At 42.8% G+C, this 19,995-nt stretch overlaps 1 protein-coding gene across 3 annotated transcripts; it reads left to right on the forward strand.

Moving 5' to 3' along the window:
- The first annotated feature begins 3,010 nt into the window (after nucleotides 1-3,010).
- Nucleotides 3,011-19,410, forward strand: Trmt10b (tRNA methyltransferase 10B). Of its 3 annotated transcripts, none has more exons than XM_055605337.1 (10): nucleotides 3,011-3,073; nucleotides 5,826-6,040; nucleotides 6,675-6,783; nucleotides 9,939-10,063; nucleotides 11,903-12,055; nucleotides 14,008-14,086; nucleotides 14,653-14,720; nucleotides 17,326-17,449; nucleotides 17,804-17,902; nucleotides 18,051-19,410. In XM_055605337.1, the coding sequence occupies exons 2-10, from the start codon at nucleotides 5,855-5,857 to the stop codon at nucleotides 18,155-18,157; spliced, it is 1,050 nt and encodes a 349-aa protein (XP_055461312.1). In that variant the 5' UTR covers nucleotides 3,011-3,073; nucleotides 5,826-5,854; the 3' UTR covers nucleotides 18,158-19,410. The 3 variants fall into 3 exon arrangements, with proteins under 3 accessions (XP_055461312.1, XP_055461313.1, XP_055461314.1); XM_055605338.1 differs by having other exon boundaries at nucleotides 17,329-17,449; XM_055605339.1 differs by lacking the exon at nucleotides 17,804-17,902.
- The last annotated feature ends 585 nt before the right edge of the window (nucleotides 19,411-19,995 follow it).

A 19,995-nucleotide genomic window follows, 5' to 3' on the forward strand; every position in this document is an offset into this window, starting at 1 on the left:
AGCCTTATATAGATCGTTTGAATACATTCTAAAATATAACATTTTACACTGTTACATGTTTAACAGTTTTGTAAGAAATAGTTATGGAAGAGAAGAAGAAGACTGAGGCCTGCAGCTGAGGTTTTCAATAAAGTGTTTCCACCTTTCTTTGGTTGCTATTCTTTTTTTTTTTTTTTAATAATTTTATTTTATGTGCATTTGTGTGAAGGTGTCAGATCCCTTGGAATTGGTGGTACAGACAATTGTGAGCTGCCATGTGGATGCTGGGAATTGAACCCAGGTCCTTTGGAAGGGCAGACAGTGCTCTTAACCACTGAGCCAACTCTCCAGCCCTAGTTGCTATTCTTTATCTCTATTCTTTATCTTTATTTCCATGAAGAAGAGTAAGGAAGGTCCAGAAATGGTAAGAAGCTCTTGTTGCTCATGAAGAAGCTAAACCTCCGAGGTAGCTTTCTGTCCCGTGCTTTCTTTGATACACTTAGTACATGAGGCAGGGTGAGAATCGTGTTTTTAATAGCTTTGTTTTGGTTTGGTTTTTTGTTTGTTTTTCAAGACCAGGGTTTATCTGTGTAATGGCTCTGGCTATCTTGGAACTTGCTTTGTAGACTAGGCTGTCCTCAAACTCACAGAGATCTACCTGCCTCTGCCTCCTGAGTACTGGGATTAGAGGCGTGCACCACCATGCCCACCTCTCAAGGGACTTCTAATTAGTAGGAAAGACAAAAAATTTTGGTGTGGAGGTGACTATTTAAAAATATGTCAAGAAAAATAAGATGAATCACTTACCTAATGTACCTGAAAAAGGCTGTTCTGAATAGAGACAGTTTAAGCTGAAGAGTAAAGAGGCTGGAGAGATGGGTCATTGGTTAATAACACCTGTTGCTCTTCCAGAGGAACAGGGTTTCATTCCCAGCACCCACATAAGGCATCTCAGAACAGCTGTAATTCCAGTTCTTGGAGATTGGTCACCTTCCTCTGACCTCCGCAGGCACTTGCAGGCATACACAGTCATATAAATTTTAAAACATAATAATGACCACTTAAATAACCCAGCTGTCAGCTGGGTACGATGGAGCACACCTGTGATCCCAGAACTCTGGGAGGCAGAGGCAGGCAGATCTCTGTGAGTCCAGGGCCAACCTGGTCTACAAAGTGAGTCCAGGACAGCCAAGGCTACACAGAGAAACCCTGTCTTGAAAACAACAACAACAAAACCCAGCTGTGAAAACTATGAGAGGAGAAGGAATAGAGTGTGCAAATGCCCTTGGTGGGTTTAAAGCGTTGAGAGAGCAGAGCAGTTAGAACAGATAAGCTGCAGGGTCGGATGGTGCAAGGCCTTGGGGATAGGGTTGGGTCTTACTACACCCAAGCACCACTGGAAACTGCTGAGGCATGTTTGGTGGTGAGGGTGGGGCTGTATGGAAGTGGAGGCAGGAGCAGCAAGACCAGCTAGGAGGTCTTTTTTACTCGTGGGAGAGGGGAAACATCACCAGAGCATAGAGGGTAGAGAGTTCTGTATTGCCCAAGATGAGGCAACGAGACTGATGGTTGTGAGATCAGCCCTAAAAACACCGTTGAAGGCCATTTGACCCGCTTTGCAAGCTGCACCAAAGCATGCCAGCAGGCAATGGAAACCCAGAGCCAGCAGGAAACAGAAAGGAACTGGTAGAGCTGGGCTGTGTAGGAGAAAAGGATGTGTTATCCTTTAAAAATCAAAGCACTTGGCATGGTGGAAGACAACTGTAATCAAGCAGGAGGATAGTGAATTTGGGGTCAGTTTGGGTTACATAAGAGACTATTTTAGTTTGTTTTGATTTGGGTTTTTTCCAGACAGGGTTTCTCTGTGTGGCCTTGGCTATCCTGGGCTCACTTTGTAGATCAGGCTGGCCTCAAAGTCAAGAGATCCCCCTGCCTCCTCCTCTCCGAGTACTGGGATTACAGAGGTGTGCCTCTGCACCCAGCTTTCCCTCCTATTTATTATTTATCTATCTATTTATTTATTTATTTATTTATTTATTATCTATTTATCTATTTATTTATTTATTTCTGGTTAAGAGCCTTATTTGATTGTTTGTTTTATTTTGTTTTTAATTAGATTGAAATATGATTTGGGGGGGAGTTGTGCAAAGAAAAGTCCCAGAGGAGAAAATAGTGCACCAAGAAGGAATGCAACCAGGCTTTGGGTTCCTTAAAGGGAGAAAACTCAGGCTCATTTGTTATAAGGAGTTCAGCAGAAAGTAGCAGATATTTATATCAACACAAGGCGGGGGGTCAGGGACTGCAAAGATGTCTTAGCAGTTAAGAGCATTGGCTGCTCTTGCCGAGGACCTGGGCTTGATTCCCAGCGCCATCACATGGCTGCTCATAACTCTCTGTAACTCCAGTTCCTGGGGTGGGGGATCCAATATCCTCTTCTGGCTTCCCCAAATACCAGGCACACACGAAGCGCGCACACACACACACACACACACACACACACACACACACACACACACGCAGACAAAACACCCATACACATAAACAAAAACACATCTTTAAAAAATAAAGACAGGATTCTTGCGTCTGAGCCTGTTCCTGAGCTCATCTGTGAAGGGAGATATGTACACGGGATGTAAGCCGCTAGACTCCTTGCCTGCTAAATCTTGTCTGGGTTTTGAAGTTGGACTGCTTGGCAGCATAGGGACCACTGTGTCCTCAGCCAAGGCTGTGTTAGCTTATGGCCCCTGCTAGTTGAGCGGAAACCCAAGGAAACATAAGGACCCCCCTACTGACAGAAGACTAGGTAGGTGGTTGAAAGCTTGGTTCACTCCAGTTTTGCACTGTCTAGCTAGCCAGAAAGTGACTGGTCACCTGTTTGAGCTGGGTAAGGTCTGCGAGGAGCTGGAATTGCTGGAATTCAATTAACCCAGCGTGTAGAAAGCCCACCCAGCCTACTGGCAAGCCTCTGTTGCGTTGCCAGACTGAAAACTACAACTCCCAGAATGCCATTCAAAGCTGATCAGAAACCGGAAGTAGTGGTGCGGGGCGAGCCTTAGTGTTCTTTACTCTCTTCTGAGCAAGGTGTGAGTGTCAGGTACGCCTGGGGCTGGTTTTGAGGGTTGGCTTGGGGACTAGGGGTCCCGCCCAGAGGCCGCGGCACCCCACAGCCCTGGGACTTCTGGGTCTTGCCTTCCCTCGGTTCCAGACCGCGGGTCAGCGGGACCCGCTTTCCCTGCGGCCTGGGGTCCAGTCTAGGTTAGGTGTTCTGTGCTGAAGGTGTAGGGCGGTGGAGCCCCCTTTGGGGCACCACTGCCCAGAATGAGAAAGTGGGAGACATAGGCAAGGAGAGGATGACTGGACACTTAGCGACGGCGTTTGTGCTCGTAGGTGGGACGTAGGCTAAAAAAGGTCTGAGGCGGGGATGGAAGTATTAGTGCTAAGTATTTATTGAGAGTCTAAGTAAACAGAACATTTACTTGTGAGGGTGTGGGGAAATAAAAATAGTAGGTAGTGTTGGATAGCGAAAAAATGCGTGAGCTGAGGACGTGTGAGATTAAGCAAGAGCACTGTGGGCAGAGAGAACACATTCATGCAGAGACATCAGGATATTTAGTATGTTTGAGGACTAGTTAGACCAGAGAGAGCAAAAGAAAATCGATGGAGAGGGCGTAGCAGGAACCATGGCTCTTGCAGAGGACTAGAGTTTGGTTCTCAGCATCCATGACTGAGCGACTCATGACTTCCTGTAATTACAGCTCCAGATGGTCCCATGCCTCTGATTTCCGTGGACACCTTTACTCACGTGCGCATAGCCACATACATACATTTTTTTAAAAGTAAAATAAATGTTTAGGCCTTTAACCGCAGCATTTAGGAGGCAGAGATGAGTCACATCTGTGAATTGGAGGCCAGCCTGAGCTACACAGAGTCCCTGCCAGCCAATAAATAGATAGATAGATAGATAGATAGATAGATAGATAGATATCTTTTAGAAAAAAAAAATTGATGGAAGGGATAGCCCTTAATGAATGATCTGTGTAGATAGCGTGTCAATTTTGGATTACAATAAATGAAATGGGAAAATACTGCTGATTCTAGGCAGAAGAGTAGTATAATTTCCAAACATTTAGGTGCTCAACAGGCATGGTGGCTCATGCCTTTAATTCCAGTACTTTAGTCCCAGGCAGAGGCAGGTGGATCTCTGTGAACGCAAAGCCAGCCTGGTCTACACAGAGAAACCCTGTCTTGAAAAACCAAAACAAAAAACCATTTAAATGCTTTTATAGATCTATTGCTACATATTTATAAATATGTATTTCATGAATTTTTATTTATTTTGAGACAGGGTTTTAGGTGGTCCAAATTAGTCTCAAAACTCTGTTCTCCAAAGGTGCAAAGCTGAAGAAAAGTCTCTGCCTTCAGGAGTGTGCAGTCAGATATAAGATAGATTCTTAAGGTAGCGGCTGGTGTTATCTTTATTTGATTTCCTGGTATGAGAAACATCTTCAGGAACTATAGAATTTAGAAAGGCATGAGGAACAAAAATGAAATTTAATTGTTTTAAAATGAATTTCTTTGTGATTTATTACCAGTTGTTTGATATGTATGTATGTATGTATGTATGTATGTATGTATTATATATGCTTGTATATACTATATACTGAGACTTGCTTAAGATTTCTTGGGTGAGAGCCAGCAGCATGTCCCAGGAAGTCAAGGCAATGGCTATATAAGCCTGATAACCTGTTTTCAGTCCTCAGATTCCATGGAAAGGGAAGAGCGAACTGACTCTACTCAGTTTTCCTTTGATCTTCACGTTCACTCTGTCCATGTATACCCCAGTACATCATATGCACACAGATCATGTACACACATACTAATAATAAATGACTAATGTAATTTAAATTTGTTCTCGGGTCAAAAGGGGTTACTTGTAGAAAATGTTTAAGAAGGCCTGAACTAGTGGGGCATGATGGTGAATGCTCTTAGATCAGGCGTCTGGGCAGAGGCAGGTGGGCGGATCTCTGTGAGTTGTGTGGCAGCTTGCACAAGCCTCACTGGCTTCTCAGTTTGGGGACGTTGAACACAGCAGTTACAGTGCTGCGCACAGTTTTTCAGCCTCAGGCCTTAAAGGGCTATTACACGTCCTCAGTGGTGGCTGGCATCCCCTTGTAGTAGTTCTTAGATATAGGATTGATTTGTGGCTTGAAAAAAAGAAGTTCTAGGGCTGGAGAGATGGCTCAGCCATTAAGAGCGCTTGGCTGTTCTTCCAGAGGTCCTGAGTTCAATTCCCAGCAATATAGATGGTAGCTCATAACTATTGATATTGAGATCAAATGCCCTCTTCTGGCATGTAGGTGTACATGCAGATAGAACATTCATATAGATAAGTAAGTAAGTAAGTAAGTAAGTAAGTAAGTAAGTAAGTAAGTAAATAAATAAATAAATAAATATTAAAAAGAGGAAAGAAAAAAGTTTAACCTGTCACCAAACCCCCAGAAACCTACCGTACTTTTTCACTGGCTCAGGACCTTGTATGTGATAGATGCTTAGGAAATATTTGCTAAAGGACTGATTTGAAAGTAAACTGAATCACAATGACAGACTGCATTCCAAAAAGAACACAATCAAAACTTGGCTCTCTGTGGGTGTGTACTGATAGCTTGGAAGGATTCAGTCCTTGTCCTCCAAGAGGTGTATTCGGTTTCTTTACTGCTGAGCTTGCCTTGCTGAATTATCTCTCTGGAATACTCTCCAGCATGCTTTTCTTAGTTCAGTCAGTCTGGGTCAGTATTGTATACCTGCTCATCACTAACACGGTAGCACTGTTTGTCTTTTGGATGTAGGAAATTAGCTGCATAAGTGACGTAAACGCATGGACTGTAAGTTGGAAGAAAGTGCTCAGAGAACAGACCCACAGGCGTTGCAGGGACAGGAAGGCTTCCCAGAGGATGGAGGTGAAGATGGACTCTCTGAAGGCTTCCGGCTCCTGCAGATGGAGGTGGAATATGAACACCAGGAGGAAGAGGCCAGTCCTGCACACAGTGAAGTGTGGAGCTCGGTGGGTGTAGTGAGCTTGCTGTGATGGGTGTCCCAGAGAACCCTGTTCTAAGGGTTGAGCCAGGAGATTAAGGAACTTGAGAATGAATTCTGTGTTCGAAATGGTGACTCCATTCCCTGCTAGTTGGATTAAGGTTTCATTTTCCTTTGAGTCATAAGAATGTAAATAAAAATTTTAAAGAAATTTTGATATGCCTCAGAAAGGATCAAGGACTCTAAACTGTTTTAAAGATTCTGTCTGAAATGAGTTTTTTATAACCTTGGGCAAGTCACCATTGTGTTGGTGGGGTGAGGGTGATGTTCTCACTGATTATAACCTGGGCAGGGATAGTATTCAGTGAGAACTCTTGCCTTGAATGCTCAAGGCCTTGGGTCAGGTCCCAAGCAAGATCCCGAGCAATGCAATAATAACTCATCCCTGTGCACAGTGAATATACACCAATGAAAATAAAGTAGCAGAAGATTATAGTGGTAAAATTTAAAATGAACACAAGCCAGTAGGTTTGTTTTTAAGACAAAAAATATTTTTCCTCTTTATCTTTATATGTAAATGAAAAGAAGGTGATTCTGATGTCCATTTTCCTTTCTGGTTCTTATGAAGTTCTCAAACACTTTTGTTTTCTGGATAATGAAAGAAAAATGTGCAGAGAAAACAGAGACACTGGGAAAGGATAATCTCCTCAAAGAAGAGCAAAAGGAAGCAGGAAAAAGAAAGAAGGAAAGCCAAGCATGCAGAGCACCCAGGTAACCATAAACGTGGGCAGCAAACCCATGTTTTTACGTTGCTGGGAAAGGAGGGTCTATTATTCAGTTCTTTTGCAAATCAGAGTACCAGTGTGAACTTAAAGGTTGCTTTTAAAGTAAAGCTAAGAGAACATTTGTGTTTGTAAACTCAGAAGCAGAAGAAATTATGCCAGCAGTAGCTCATACTTATTCATGCTATGTGCTGCCCTAAAATCATGCATAGATTACCTCAGGGCTGCTACAAACTATTATTATCCCCTTTTTGTAGAAGAGATGGGTTCAGATTAGATAATATGCTCAAAATAAATAAATGAACAAACAGAAGTGAATTTAACACATTGTCTGTGTGCCAGAGTACACACTTCCCATCAAAAATAAAAGAGATTTCTCTGCATAGACAATTCCATGGGTTGTACAAAAATAGCTGTTGTGTTAAGTCCAGTAAGGACGCTAGACACAAAATCAGTATTTTAAAAGCCAGCCTTTGGTCAGGTGGTGGTGGTACACACTGTTAATCCCAGCACTCAGGAGGCAGAGGCAGGTAAATCTCTGTGAGTTTGAGACCAGTCTGCTCTACAAAATGAGTCCAGGACAGCCAAGGCTACACAGAGAAACCTGGTCTCAAAAAGCCAACCAAAAAAAAAAAAAAAAAAGATTTTTTTTTTTCTCTCATAATATGTTCTGATTACAGCTCCCCTCCCACTTCCTCCCTCTGTACGTTAATCAAGATCCCCCCCCACCTTTCTATCTCTCATGAGAAAACAAACAGGCTTCTAAGGGATAATAATAAAATATAACAAGATAGATTAAGATAAAACAAAAATTGTCACATTGGAGTTGGACAAGAGAAACAAACAGAAGGAAAAGAGCCCAAGAGAAAACACAAGAATCAAAGACCCACTCTGGAATCCCATAACACTCAACTGGGAGCTACAGTATTTACTCAGAGGACCTGGTGCAGACCCACACAGCCCTGTGCTTGCTGCCTGTCTCTGTGAGTTCATATGAACTCTGATTATGTTGAGGACCTTGCTTTTGGTGCATACCCTCTGGCTCTAAAACTTTTTCACATCCTCTCCTGAGGTGTTTCCTGAGCCCTGAAGGGAGGGATTTGGTGGGCACATCCCATTTAGGGCTGAATGTTCCAAGGTCTCTTACTCTCTGCGTAATGTCCTGTGCGTCTCTGTATTTTTTTTTTTTTTTTTATCTGCTGCAGGAGGAAGCTTCTCTGATGATGGCTGAGCAAAGCACTGACCCATGACTACAGCAGAATGTCATTAGAAGTCATTTTATTGCTATGTATTTTTGTTTTTGTTTTTAGACCAGTAGTTTGGTTTTATGCTAGGTCCCTGAGCTGTCTAGTCTCTGCCTCTTGTGTCAGATATGGGTTTCATCTTGTGGAGGGGCCTTCAGTCAAATCAGATGTTGATTGGTTATCCCACAAGCTTTGTGCCAATATTGCCCTAGTGTATTTTGCAGCTAGGACACCATTGTATATCAAAGGGTTTGTGGCTGGCTTGGTGTTTATGCTACTCTTTTGGGAGTGTGCATAATACTTCCCTGTACCAAAGACATTGGAATGTAGAGGTGAAGGCTCTACATAGACACCAGATCAACTTCTCCATCCATGTTCAGTGAGTTGTGTAGGTATTGTCTTCACCAACTGGGCCTTGCTGTCAGTTTGTGGAGAGCAACCTATAGTCTTGGCAACAGCCTGGGTTGTTTGGAGATTTCCAGTGGGATCCCTTTGGCCAACAACTGAGATATAACCTAATCCCAGTACTGGAAGATTCATTGGTGACAAGAGATGGCCAGTTGGGACGCTGTCTCCCTTTAATTTAGATCAGCTTCATATGTGTATATATTTTAGGAAGATTCTACTGTATTAGGTTTGTGGTTTCTGTACAGCCCCTCAAATGGCCCTTAATTTTAGCTGTCTCTCCTGTATTCCTCCTGCCCACTTGATCCTCCTGTTCCAGACCCCCCATCCATCCATTGCTGTCTGTTTTATTTCCCTTTCCTAATGAGATCTACCTGTACACCCTATTCCCTTACTCTATCTGACTTCTGTGGTTCTATGGAGTGGAGCTAGGCTATCATTGACTTAACAGCTAATATCCACATATGAGCAAATATGTAACATATTTGTATTTCTAGGTGTGGGATACCTCACTTAGGATGATTATTTTCTAGTACTATCCATTTACCTACAAATTTCATGATGTCATTAATGGCTGGGTAATACTCTATTGTGTAAATGTACCACATTTTCCTTATTCATTCTTTTGTTGAGGGACATTTGTTTCCAGTTTCTGACTATTATAAATAGAGCAGCAATGACCATGGTTGAGCAAGTGTCTCTGTGGTAGGATGATGCATCTTTTGGGTATATGCCTAAGAGTCATATAGCTGGGTCTTGAGGTAGATCAATTCCCATCTTCCTGAGGAACTGCCACATTGGTTTTCACAGTGGCTGTACAAGTTTGCATTCCACCAGCAATGGATGAGTGTTCCCTTTACTCCTCTTTGCCAGCATGAGCTGTCACTTGTTTTATTGATCTTAGCCATTCTGATGAGTTTAAGATGAAATCTCTAAGTAGTTTTGATTTGCATTTCCCTGATGGCTAAGGATGTTGAACATTTTTTTTTTCTCAGCCATTTGAGTTTCCTCTTTTGAGTAATCTCAATTTACATCTGTACCCTGTATTTTAATTTGTTTATTTTATTTTTTTTTTGATCTCTCTCTCTTTCTCTCTCATTTGTTTTTCGAGACAGGGTCTCTTTGTATAGCCCTGGCTATCCTGGAACTTACTCTGTAGACCAGGCTGGCCTCAAACTCACAGAGATCTGTCTGCCTCTGCCTCTTAAGTACTAGGATTAATGGCTGTGTCACCACCACCCAGCCGGGTTATTTGATTTTTTTTAATTCCTAGTTTTATTTTTGATTATTTCTATACTTTAGATATTAGCTCTCTCTCTGATGTGTAGTAGGTAAAAATCTTTTCCCGTTCTCTAGCTGCCACTTTGTTGAAGTACAGGGTCCTTTGTCGTACAGCAGCTTCTCAGTTTCATGAGGTTTGTTAATTGTTTGTTAATTGTTGATCTAGTGCCTGTGCTGTCCCTACTCTTAATCCTCTCTAGTATTTCTGTTGCAGGCACCAGCCCACAGCACAGCAAACGGTTTTTGAAAGCCTTAACCAAAGAGAGACTTTTGGAAGCCAAACACTCAGGACCAAGATTATGTGTTGACTTGAGCATGACCCACCACATGTCAAAGAAGGTAGAGCTCAGAGGCTAAGGGAAGCATGGAGGGGGCAGCCTTTGTGAAGAGGGTGACCATCGCCAGCTTCTATGGCTCTACAAGTGTCTCTAGTCAAGTGTGACGCCAGAAGTGTCTCGTTTTTTGTGTAGACTACTGACTTCCACAGTGGCTGCTGGACAGACATAGGTTCTTTGATTCGGTTTGCTGTTTGTCTTCTCTTTTGAGCCTCCCACTCTGGCCATGATGTTCTCAGTCTGGATGAAACCAGGCACTAAATCTTTGTACTTCTACTTGGAAGAGAAAAACTAGCCTGGAAGCATGTTATGGGGGGGGGGGGGGGGGCATTTCCTGGTGGGAGGTCTTCTTGCCATATTTATATTTTAGTTATTTCTCAATATTCTCTTCAGTGAGAGAGGATTTACCCCAGAGGGTTTTGGCTGAACATACGCCACACGATCACGATTAGATGAGATTGACAGCAGTCTGTTTGTCTCATGGGCTCACAGCTCAGGGCAGAGGAGGTGACGTGCTACACAGAGCACATGGGGTTATAATACTTGGGAAGAGAAAGCAGTGGGCTGGCTTTGTAGTATCAAGGATAAAATGTCCCCTGGGCCCCACAGCAAATTTGACTTGTTTGTATGATTCCATGGGCTGCTGGGACCAAGTAGAAACAAACAGGAACTGTGCTTTCACTTGATGAAAATGACTTTTTAGCTAGGGGCACTTAATTTCATCTGGAAAGGCAGAGTTGGGAGCAGGGCCTTGAATTTGGTGCAGTTGTACCAGAAGTGAAAACAGCACATAGAGCTGGGCCTGAATTTGAGGCCTTACACCATAGCCAATGTCACTGTTATTTTGTTTGGTTTGGTTTTGGGAGGTTTTGTTTTGTTCTATTTGTTTGTTTGAGACAGGGTTTCTCTGTTTAGCCCTGGCTGTCCTGGACTCTCTTTGTAGACCAGGCTGACCTCAAACCCACATCAATCCACCTGCCTTTCCCTACTAAGTGCTGGGATTAAAGGCATGTACCACCATGCCCAGAGACATCACTGTGATGAGTGCTAATGTTACACATTTCTCAGAGAAGCTAGGAAGACTGCGCCTCTAAGGTTCTCAGTAGCACCTCTAACTGTAGCCTGCTAAAAAATGAACATGGAGAAGGATGTGGTGGTGCATGCTTTTAATCCCAGCATTGCAGAGCAGAGGCAGCAGCCATAAAAACAAAACAAAACAAAAAAACCAAAACAAAAAAAAAAAAAAACAAACACACACACACACACACACACACACACACACACACACAAAACAACAACAAAAAAAGTGGACAGGCAGTCTCTCTTTATATTAACTGAGAGCAGATTAAACAAACTCAAAGCCTGTTAGGCCTTTTACTCAGTGTAGCACAAATCAAGCTAAACTGAAAAATCTGTGATTATGGAGAAAAGTGAAAACTTCAACATTGTGGCATCTCTTCAAGTTAGGGCGATGGTACCAAATACCTAACAGGGCACAGAAGTGTCACTACTCTAACCTCTTTGATAATTTAAATACTGAGCATCATATAGTAGAACCTTGCCATAGAAGCGGAAGCAATCTTTTCAGATATCATTGGCAGAGTCAGCAGGAGGAAGAACTGTTGTGTGCTCAACAGTATTTCTGGACTAGTGTCATTGCCTTAACCTTGGCTGTATGTGTGATGTCGCAGAGAATAACACTTGCACATGGGCTCTGTCCTGGAGTAGAGGGCCCAAGCCAGCTGATGAGCATGTTCTGGAGCAGCGCCCAGTGGGTGACTGCTGTGGCTCTCTGCCGTTAGGTCCAGCATGCTTCTGCTGAGTTGTCCTTCTTGCTTTCCAGGAACTGAGTAGGTTGGCTGGACAGATTCGAAGGCTGTACGGCTCAAACAGAAAAGCCAGCAGGCCCTTTTGGATCTGCCTCACCGGATTCTCAACCGACAGTCCCCTCTATGAAGAATGTTTGAGGATGAATGATGGATTTTCTGCCTACTTGGTAAAAGTCCTTTGACATTCTACCTAAATTATCCAAAAGTGCTCATGTCCTAATAGAAGATTTTGCTTTTTCAATCTTTAATGTATAGCTCGTTCTCCACCTATGACTTCCACATCAACACATTTAACTGCATTTTTATTGCATTTACTTTTTTAAAATTTATTTCTTTTATGTATACGAGTGTTTATCTGTATTTACACTTGCCAGAAGAGGGACTCAGTTCACATTATAGATGGTTGTGAGCCACCATGTGGTTGCCGGGAACTGAACTCATGACCTTTGGAAGAGCAGACAGTGCTCTTAACTACTCAGCCATCTCTCCAGCCCCCCTTACTTTTTTTTTTTTAATTTAGTATGTGTATGTGTGCCTACTGTGGTATGAATGCAGAGATCAGAGGATAATAAGAGTTGGTTATCTCTTTTCACCATGTGGGTCCTAGGATAATACTCAAGTCAGACTTGGTGGTAGTGTCTTTTTATCCACTGAACTGTCTTGTCCCTGGCTTAACCATAGGGTTTTTTGTTTTGTTTGTTTGTTCATTCTGTTTTTTGTTTTTCGAGACAGGGTTTCTCTGTGTATCCTTAGCTATCCTGGACTCACTTTGTAGACCAGACTGGCCTCAAACTCACAGAGAGCCACCTGCCTCTGTCTCCCTGAGTGTTAGGATTACAGGTGTGAGCCACCATGCCCAACTTAACCATAGTTTAAAAAAAATCTTTTGAAAAAAGAATTGCCTCTGTAATGAACACATTGACACTTTTTCTTGTCGTTTATTCCTCTGCAGTGCACTACAGCTGGGTGTGGTAGCTCATGCTGTAATCCCAGCACGTGGGAGGCTGAGGCAGGCCTGAACTGCATAGTGAGTCCCAAGTGTGAGACCCTGTCTCCAAACACAAGAGGAAACTTCACTACAGCATAAGAAGTACCATGCATTATAATCACTAGAGGTGATTTAAAGTCTTCAGGAGCATATAACTTAAATGTAAACATTGCCACTTTAATAAGGGACTTGAGCATGCTTAGATCTTGGTGTCTGTAGAGCCATCTTGGAACCAATCCCCAAGAATGCTGAGGGGCAACTGCAGTGTCCATATATAAATGAGACCTTTTCACTGTTGCACTCAAAAAAGGCTCAGAATCTTTCATTTGTTCTTGTATTTACTTTTTTTTTTCTCATCCTTGCCTTGCATTGGCAAACTAATATTCCCAGTGTCTAGGACCATGTTTGATGATCTGTCTAGTTCACAGTAAACCATATTCTCTAACAATGTTTATGGAAATAGTAGTGTAGCGGTGGGGACATGGTTGTTAGAGGAAGAGAAGTGATGCTTTTAGAAACGGTGTGGCTCCATGGTGTCTTTTTAGGAAAGAGTACAGGGCTTTCCAGCTCTTTGCTGAGGATGGTATAAAGGTGGCTGTAGAGAGGCAAGTGTGAATCCAGGCACTAAAAATGCCCCTTTGTGCTGCTGTGTAGCTGGGACCAAGTTATTACAGCCTTACCTGGGGAAGCCGTGGAGGCCACGGGTGTGAGGGGTGTGCTGCGTGGGGCTGCGCAGCTTGCTGTCTCCTGTCGATTCACCAGTCTCTCCCGAAGCCCTGCTTCCCTGCCTTTCAGAGGCGATTTCCTTTGCTTTGACCCTTTCGTGTGTGTCAGTCTCCCCTCTTTCCAGAAACCCTGCTCTAGTACTCCTTCCACCAGAAAGCCCTCCCTGGTGGGGTCCTCCCTCCACTGTAGTCCCTCTGGGAGCCCCTGTCACTCTCTGTCTGGCTTCTGTGATTTAACTGTCTGTGTTTTTTTGTTGTTGTTGTTGTTTCAACTCAGCACCTTTCAAGAAGCCCTCAGAGCCGCAGCTCCCCAGCACAGCTGGAGTGGTGCTGCGCACCAGCTGGAGCGCTGTGCACCGTGCAGCTTTAGCTCCGGCCCCCTGGGTAATGATCTTTGTGTTTCCAGCTCGATGTGACAGAAGAAGACTGCGTCAGCCTATTTCCCCTGGACACCCTTGTGTACCTGACTCCTGACTCAGAACACCGTAAGTACCTGTCCTTTCCACGTGGATTTGAAGAGTGCTTTGTTCCTTATCTTCTGTCTCATTATTCCCTGTGGCACACTTGTCACCCCATCCACGAGACTGTGGCGGGAGGAATCTGGGGGATGAACTGGCCTCTGGTGTAGGCAGTATCCAGTGCTGCAGTTTACTTCGTATTCACTTGGACTTTGTATGACGCCTAGCAATCCAGTTTCCTGGCCAGCTTGGGTCAGTCCCCCCCCCCCCCCACCCCCCCTCTTTCCCTCTCTCCCTCTACTACAATATCCCGTTTCCCATAATTTTCATACCTGGTGTATCAGGTTGGCCATGTACTCTCACATTTCTTGTAATCTTGGTTTTGTTTCCTGACTAGCCAAGCGCTGCTTTGAGCATACTGCCTGCATTTTTCAGATCATCCAAGAGGCTGTCTGCTTCGTCTTTCAGAGGATTAGCTTTTAGTTGTGTTGTGTTAGTTGTATTGATAGTGTTGGTATTTTTTCATTTTGCTTTCTTTGGATTTTGAAATTATAAAACAAATTTGATCTCATTGGTCTTCATTTTTTCACTAGCCCTTGAAGACATTGATCTAAACACAGTTTACATTATTGGTGGACTTGTAGATGAAAGCATTCAGAAGGTAAGTAGACATTTTAGAACATATCCACCCTTTTATTTTATTTTGTTTTTTTTCAAGACATGGTTTCTCGGACTGGAGACATGGCTCAGAGGTTAAGAGCACTGGCTGCTCTTCTAGAAGTCCTGAGTTCAATTCCCAGCAACCACATGGTAGCTCACAACCATCTATAATGAGATCTGGTGCCCTCTCTGGCCTGCAACATTATATACATAATAAATCTTAAAAAAAAAAAAAAAAAAAAAGACATGGTTTCTTTGTGTAGTCTTGGCTGTCCTGGAACTAGCTCGGTAGACCAGGCTGGCCTTGAACTCACAGAGATCCTCCTGCGTCTACCTTCTGAGTGCTGGGATTAAAGGGGTTCACCACCAACCCCCAGTCATTTTAGCCCATTTATGGCAGGGGCATTTTGCCCTATTGTTATTTTACCCAGAAGGCCTAGCAGCTGTGTGGGAAGAAGAGCTTGTTGTTCGTAGGGTGTTTCTTCTGCCTGAAGGTTCCTCTCATCATCAGCCTTGTCAGCAGTCTTGACAGGAGGAGAATCAGAAGTCAGAGTAGACACACTGCTGATCCTGACACGGCCATTCTGCTTCCTCTCTCTTCTTTCTACCAGGATGACCCTGATTTTGGCTAAGTATCTTTTTTTCAGCACTTTGTTCTTTGTGAGAGATTAGTCAGCTTCTCCTAGGCTAGCTTTCTTGCTGGTGTGAGTTATATTCCAAGACCTCAAATTCAGTAGGATTTTCTGGGCTTCTTAGATTTGTTTTTTTTTTTTTTAATGTGTAGGAATGTTTTGCTCACATGTATGTTTGTACACTGTGTACATGCCTGGTCAGAAAAGGACATGAGCGCCCTGGAATTAGAGTTCTAGATGTTTCTTAGCTACCTGCGGGTACTGGAAAGCAAACCCAGGTCCTCTGTAGAAACAACAAATTTTCTTAACTGCTGAGCCAGCCCTCCAGCCCCTTCTTCAGGCTTCTTTTGTTGGAGTTTCATTGGAATAATTAAGCTGTTAATGAAGTTTCAAATTTTGTTCCTGTTATACAATTTTTCTGTTTATTTTTTCCGAAATTTGTTATATTAATTACAGTTTATTCACTTTGTATCATAGCTGTAGCCCTCTCCTTTTTTCCCTCCCAATCCCCACCTACCCTCCCTCATCTCTTCCATACCCCTCTCTAAGTCCACTGATAGGGGAGGTCCTCCTCCCTTTCCATCTGACCCTAGTTTATCAGGTCTCATCAGGGCTGGCTGCATTATCTTCCTCTATGGTCTAGCAAGGCTGCTCCTCCCTCAGAGGGTGGGGGGAGGTCAAAGAGCCAGCCACTGAGTTCCTGTCAGACTGTTATACAAATATTAACTTTTTTGGTTATATTCTTTGCTTATATATTTGTTAACATGTTAATTATAACACATTACATAGTTTTTATGTTCAATAGTGATCTAATAGTTTACATTTGCAAAATGGAATGCAGTGAGAAATAAGTGTCCTTCCCTCCCTGTACTCCTTACCCCTCAGGGCACCATGGTTCACTTTTCTTAGGTATATTTATTGGTCTACTTTACATGTGTTTATCATGTATGTAGAAGCATTTTATGTGAGACACATACATGAAGCACATGTTTAAGCTCAATCTATCATTTAATTGTACTAAAACTAAATACAGTTACGTTTAAAATTAAGTGTTCTATGGTGTTTATAACAGGGCAGGGGGCCTCTTACAAAAGGAGCCTGCTAATGGGAAGTAGAGTTGTTGTTTTTGTTGCTCCCAGTGTAATCACTGATTCAGGCAGCTGATTAAGGGAAGGCACGAACAGCTGAGAAACCTGCCCTCAGAGTGTCCCCCTGACAGACCACCAAGAACGTGCCATTACACCGAAGACATTGTAGATTACCATCGCAAACCTTATGAGACTGAGCATCACCAGGAGTGGCATTCTGTGTCTCCTAACGTGATACTCTTTCCCGTCAAGGATTCTTGCTCAATTTTTGAAAGATTCAAATTTAATCATGAGGAAACAAGAAGTCCATGACAGGACAGTCTGCGAGGCAACAGGGCTTTCCAAAAAGCCACTGTAATAGAAACTAAAACAAGCAGGGAGCTGTCTTAAAAGAATGTAACAACCTAAAAAGTAGTTAAGTGCAGTGACATGTCTGTGGCTCCATCTGCCTGCCGATGTTCTCCAGTGAAAGGCTAGGTACTGAGCCATGGAATGTTGATGGCCATAGCTCACTTTCAAGCACAGATTGCTGCGGGAGTGTAAGTGACAGGAGGAGAAATTCACTTAATGATTCTTTCAGATTTTTAGAGTTGAGATAGTTTAAAATAAGTAGTTGGGAAGGGGAAGAGAGCTTTATTGCAGTCTGGATCACTGCTTACCTTCTGAGTCATCAAGTCTCCTGAGACAGGCAGATGGCCTCTTTGAGGCAGTGACATCCAGGTCAGTGAGCAGTGTGCTGCTTAGATGGGAAATTTGAACACCCTGTTCTCTCTCATCTTCCTACCAACTAAAAGTAGCACTCTGTGGGAATTTTCAAAACTGGCAGTGCTTATTACAGTGAATGTCTTCATGTCTAATTTTTATAATAAGAAAATTTGATTTACAGAAGGTGACATTTCAAAAAGCCCGAGAATACTCTATCAAAACAGCCCGCTTGCCAATCCAGGAATACATGGTCAGGCGCCAGAATGAGAAAAACTACCATTCAGAAATACTGGCCATCAATCAAGGTAATGCTCGTGTGGCCTAACCCAACTTGCTTTTCCTTACTGGCCATTTACTAGTGCTTTTTCTTGGATGGTCACTGTTTTCTGTCTACTGAGACACTGTTTGATAGCTTATTCTGGGACGGCCACTTTGCTTTGAGTGTAATGCCCCTGGGACTAATACACCTAGACTCAACTGCATGCGCTTGCTGGCAGGCATCATTCTGGCCACTGAGAGGTGTCTTTCATTTTCTTTTTGTTCCCGGCTGAAAGTATCTCTTTGCCTAGAATGCCCTGCCATCTACCTTCATTGGCCAGTATCTTTATTCTGTAAACTTCAGTTCAGTAGCATCTAAGCTGCCTTCCCTCCCACTGCAGGCTACATCAGGCCCCTTATTTGTATTCCCATGGTGCTGCATTCCTGTTGCAGTGTTGTCCATTCACAAGCTTCTTTCAGTGTAAGCTGCCTCCTTCCAAGTAAGCATTGCCTCTCTCCGCCCATGATCCACTACCACCTGACATAGAAGTCAGTGGTCAGTGAGATATTCCACAATGCCTTTGTCCACATTAGTCCTTAACTAGTCTTTTCTCCTGGATGGTCACCAACTTGTTTACCCTCTGACAGTGTTTGATATCCTGTCCACTTACTTTGAGACTCGCAACTGGCCTGAAGCATTGAAGAAAGGAGTTTCTCCAGGAAAAGGCTACATTCTTCGGAATTCGATGGAATGAAGGGCAGCCCAAGATTCCAGCTACAGGGGGTGAGGCACGGGAGGCGTCTTGACCAAAAGAGGACAGAGGGTGGCAATGGCACATACTGGCCTTCACTGGCTCTCTTGGATCTTTGAAAGCCATTAATGGCAAGGACCACATTTTATGCTTTTGTCACCAACAATGCCTGGTTCACTGGAAGTGCCCTGATAAAATATTGTGGTTAAGAAAGTTTATATATTGTCAAAATATATGGTATTTTAGATATTAATTCATATTTTATACATCTATCTCTATTTGTGAAAGGTCTACTTTTAGAGATGTTTAATTCTCAGAGCTTTTCACTGAACTTGCCTTTTTTTTTGGTTTTTTGAGACAGGGTTTCTTTGTGTAGCCTTGGCAGTCCTGGACTTACTTTGTAGAATAGGCTGACTTTAAACTCACAGAGATCCACCTGCCTCTGCTGGGATTACAGGCGTGCACCACCATGGCCAGCTGCCTTATATACACCAAGTGCTGTGTATGTGTGTGTGTATTCCAGATCTAATAAAAAAGCAAACATGTTATTATTGGTAAATCCAGCATAAAGCAGCCAAGAAAGAATGCTGCATTCTGACACACAAGCATACTAATCTACCTGCAATTACACAAATACAAGTATTTTATTCACGTAGAGATACAACCATCTCAGTTGTTCCTCCCATTTTGGGTTAATTTGATGGTTAAGCTAGTAGCAAATTCTTTTAATCTCAAAAGAACCTAAAGTTAGCATCCAGGCATCAAACCACACATCTTTAATCCCAACACTCAGAGAGGCAGAGGCAGGCAAATCTCTGTGAGTTCAAGACCAGCCTGACCTACAAAGCAGGTCCAGGACAGCCAAGGCTACAGAGAAACCGTCTGGAAAAACTGGAAAAAATAAAGAAAAAAAAAAAAAAAAAAACCCCAAACCTAAAGTTACCTCTCTGCCTACTTCCTTCACTTTTCCCATTTAATCCCTTGGGGACAATCACCTGATAAACCTGATATGTGTTGTTATTACTGAAATATAGGCTAGGCCTCAGGAACACCCTTAAGGTTTTCAGCATGCTGGATGGCTCTCATCCACAGGGACTAGGCAGCATGGGCTTCAGATCTATGAACCCAGAACCATTGGACTTTCATCATTTGCCAGTCTACATTCTTCCTGTGAAGGCTTCAACACAACACAGATTCTGTGCTTTCATAGGATCTTCTCTCCAACTCTAGTCCAAACCTCTCCTCTTTATCCAAAACATGAGCACGCAGGTTTTTCATTGAGGATTGTCAGAATTCCATTAGTTAAATAATATTTCGCCAGGCATGGGTCAGAAATCCTCTGAATATCTAAAAATGTCCTATATTATAAAGTGAAATACTTGTAATTACTGAGTTTTCTTTTTTTTTATAGTAGTCATGAAAAAATGTATTCTGTTTGAAGTAGGCAGAGTGTTGAGTTACAATGTCCTGTGATTTCAATTTGAAAACCAGAAGTCCACATGCTTCAGTAAGCCTTAGACCGTGCTGATGGTCTGTGTCTCAGTACTTATGAGGATTAGTGTCTGCTGCAGTTACCAGGAATGAGCCAACTGTGCTGGTTTTTAACACAGTAAGTGTGTGAGTGTGAGCTGTTGTGTACTCTTTCACTGGCTTATGGGATTACAGGCAAGTTTTTTCTCCTGCTTCTTCATTTAATGTGTTTAACATCTGGCAAACAAGTTCATTATTATAACCAGGAAACAATTTTAATGGTGAGTTACGGCTCATAGAAGTTGTACTATAGCAGAATTAAGACAGTTAACTTCAGATACTACAAAGAACATTTATTATATAAAAAAAAA

The sequence above is a fragment of the Psammomys obesus genome, unplaced genomic scaffold (assembly GCF_907164565.1).
Source record: "Psammomys obesus unplaced genomic scaffold, mPsaObe1.curated_primary_1811, whole genome shotgun sequence".
Lineage (NCBI taxonomy): Eukaryota > Metazoa > Chordata > Mammalia > Rodentia > Muridae > Psammomys > Psammomys obesus.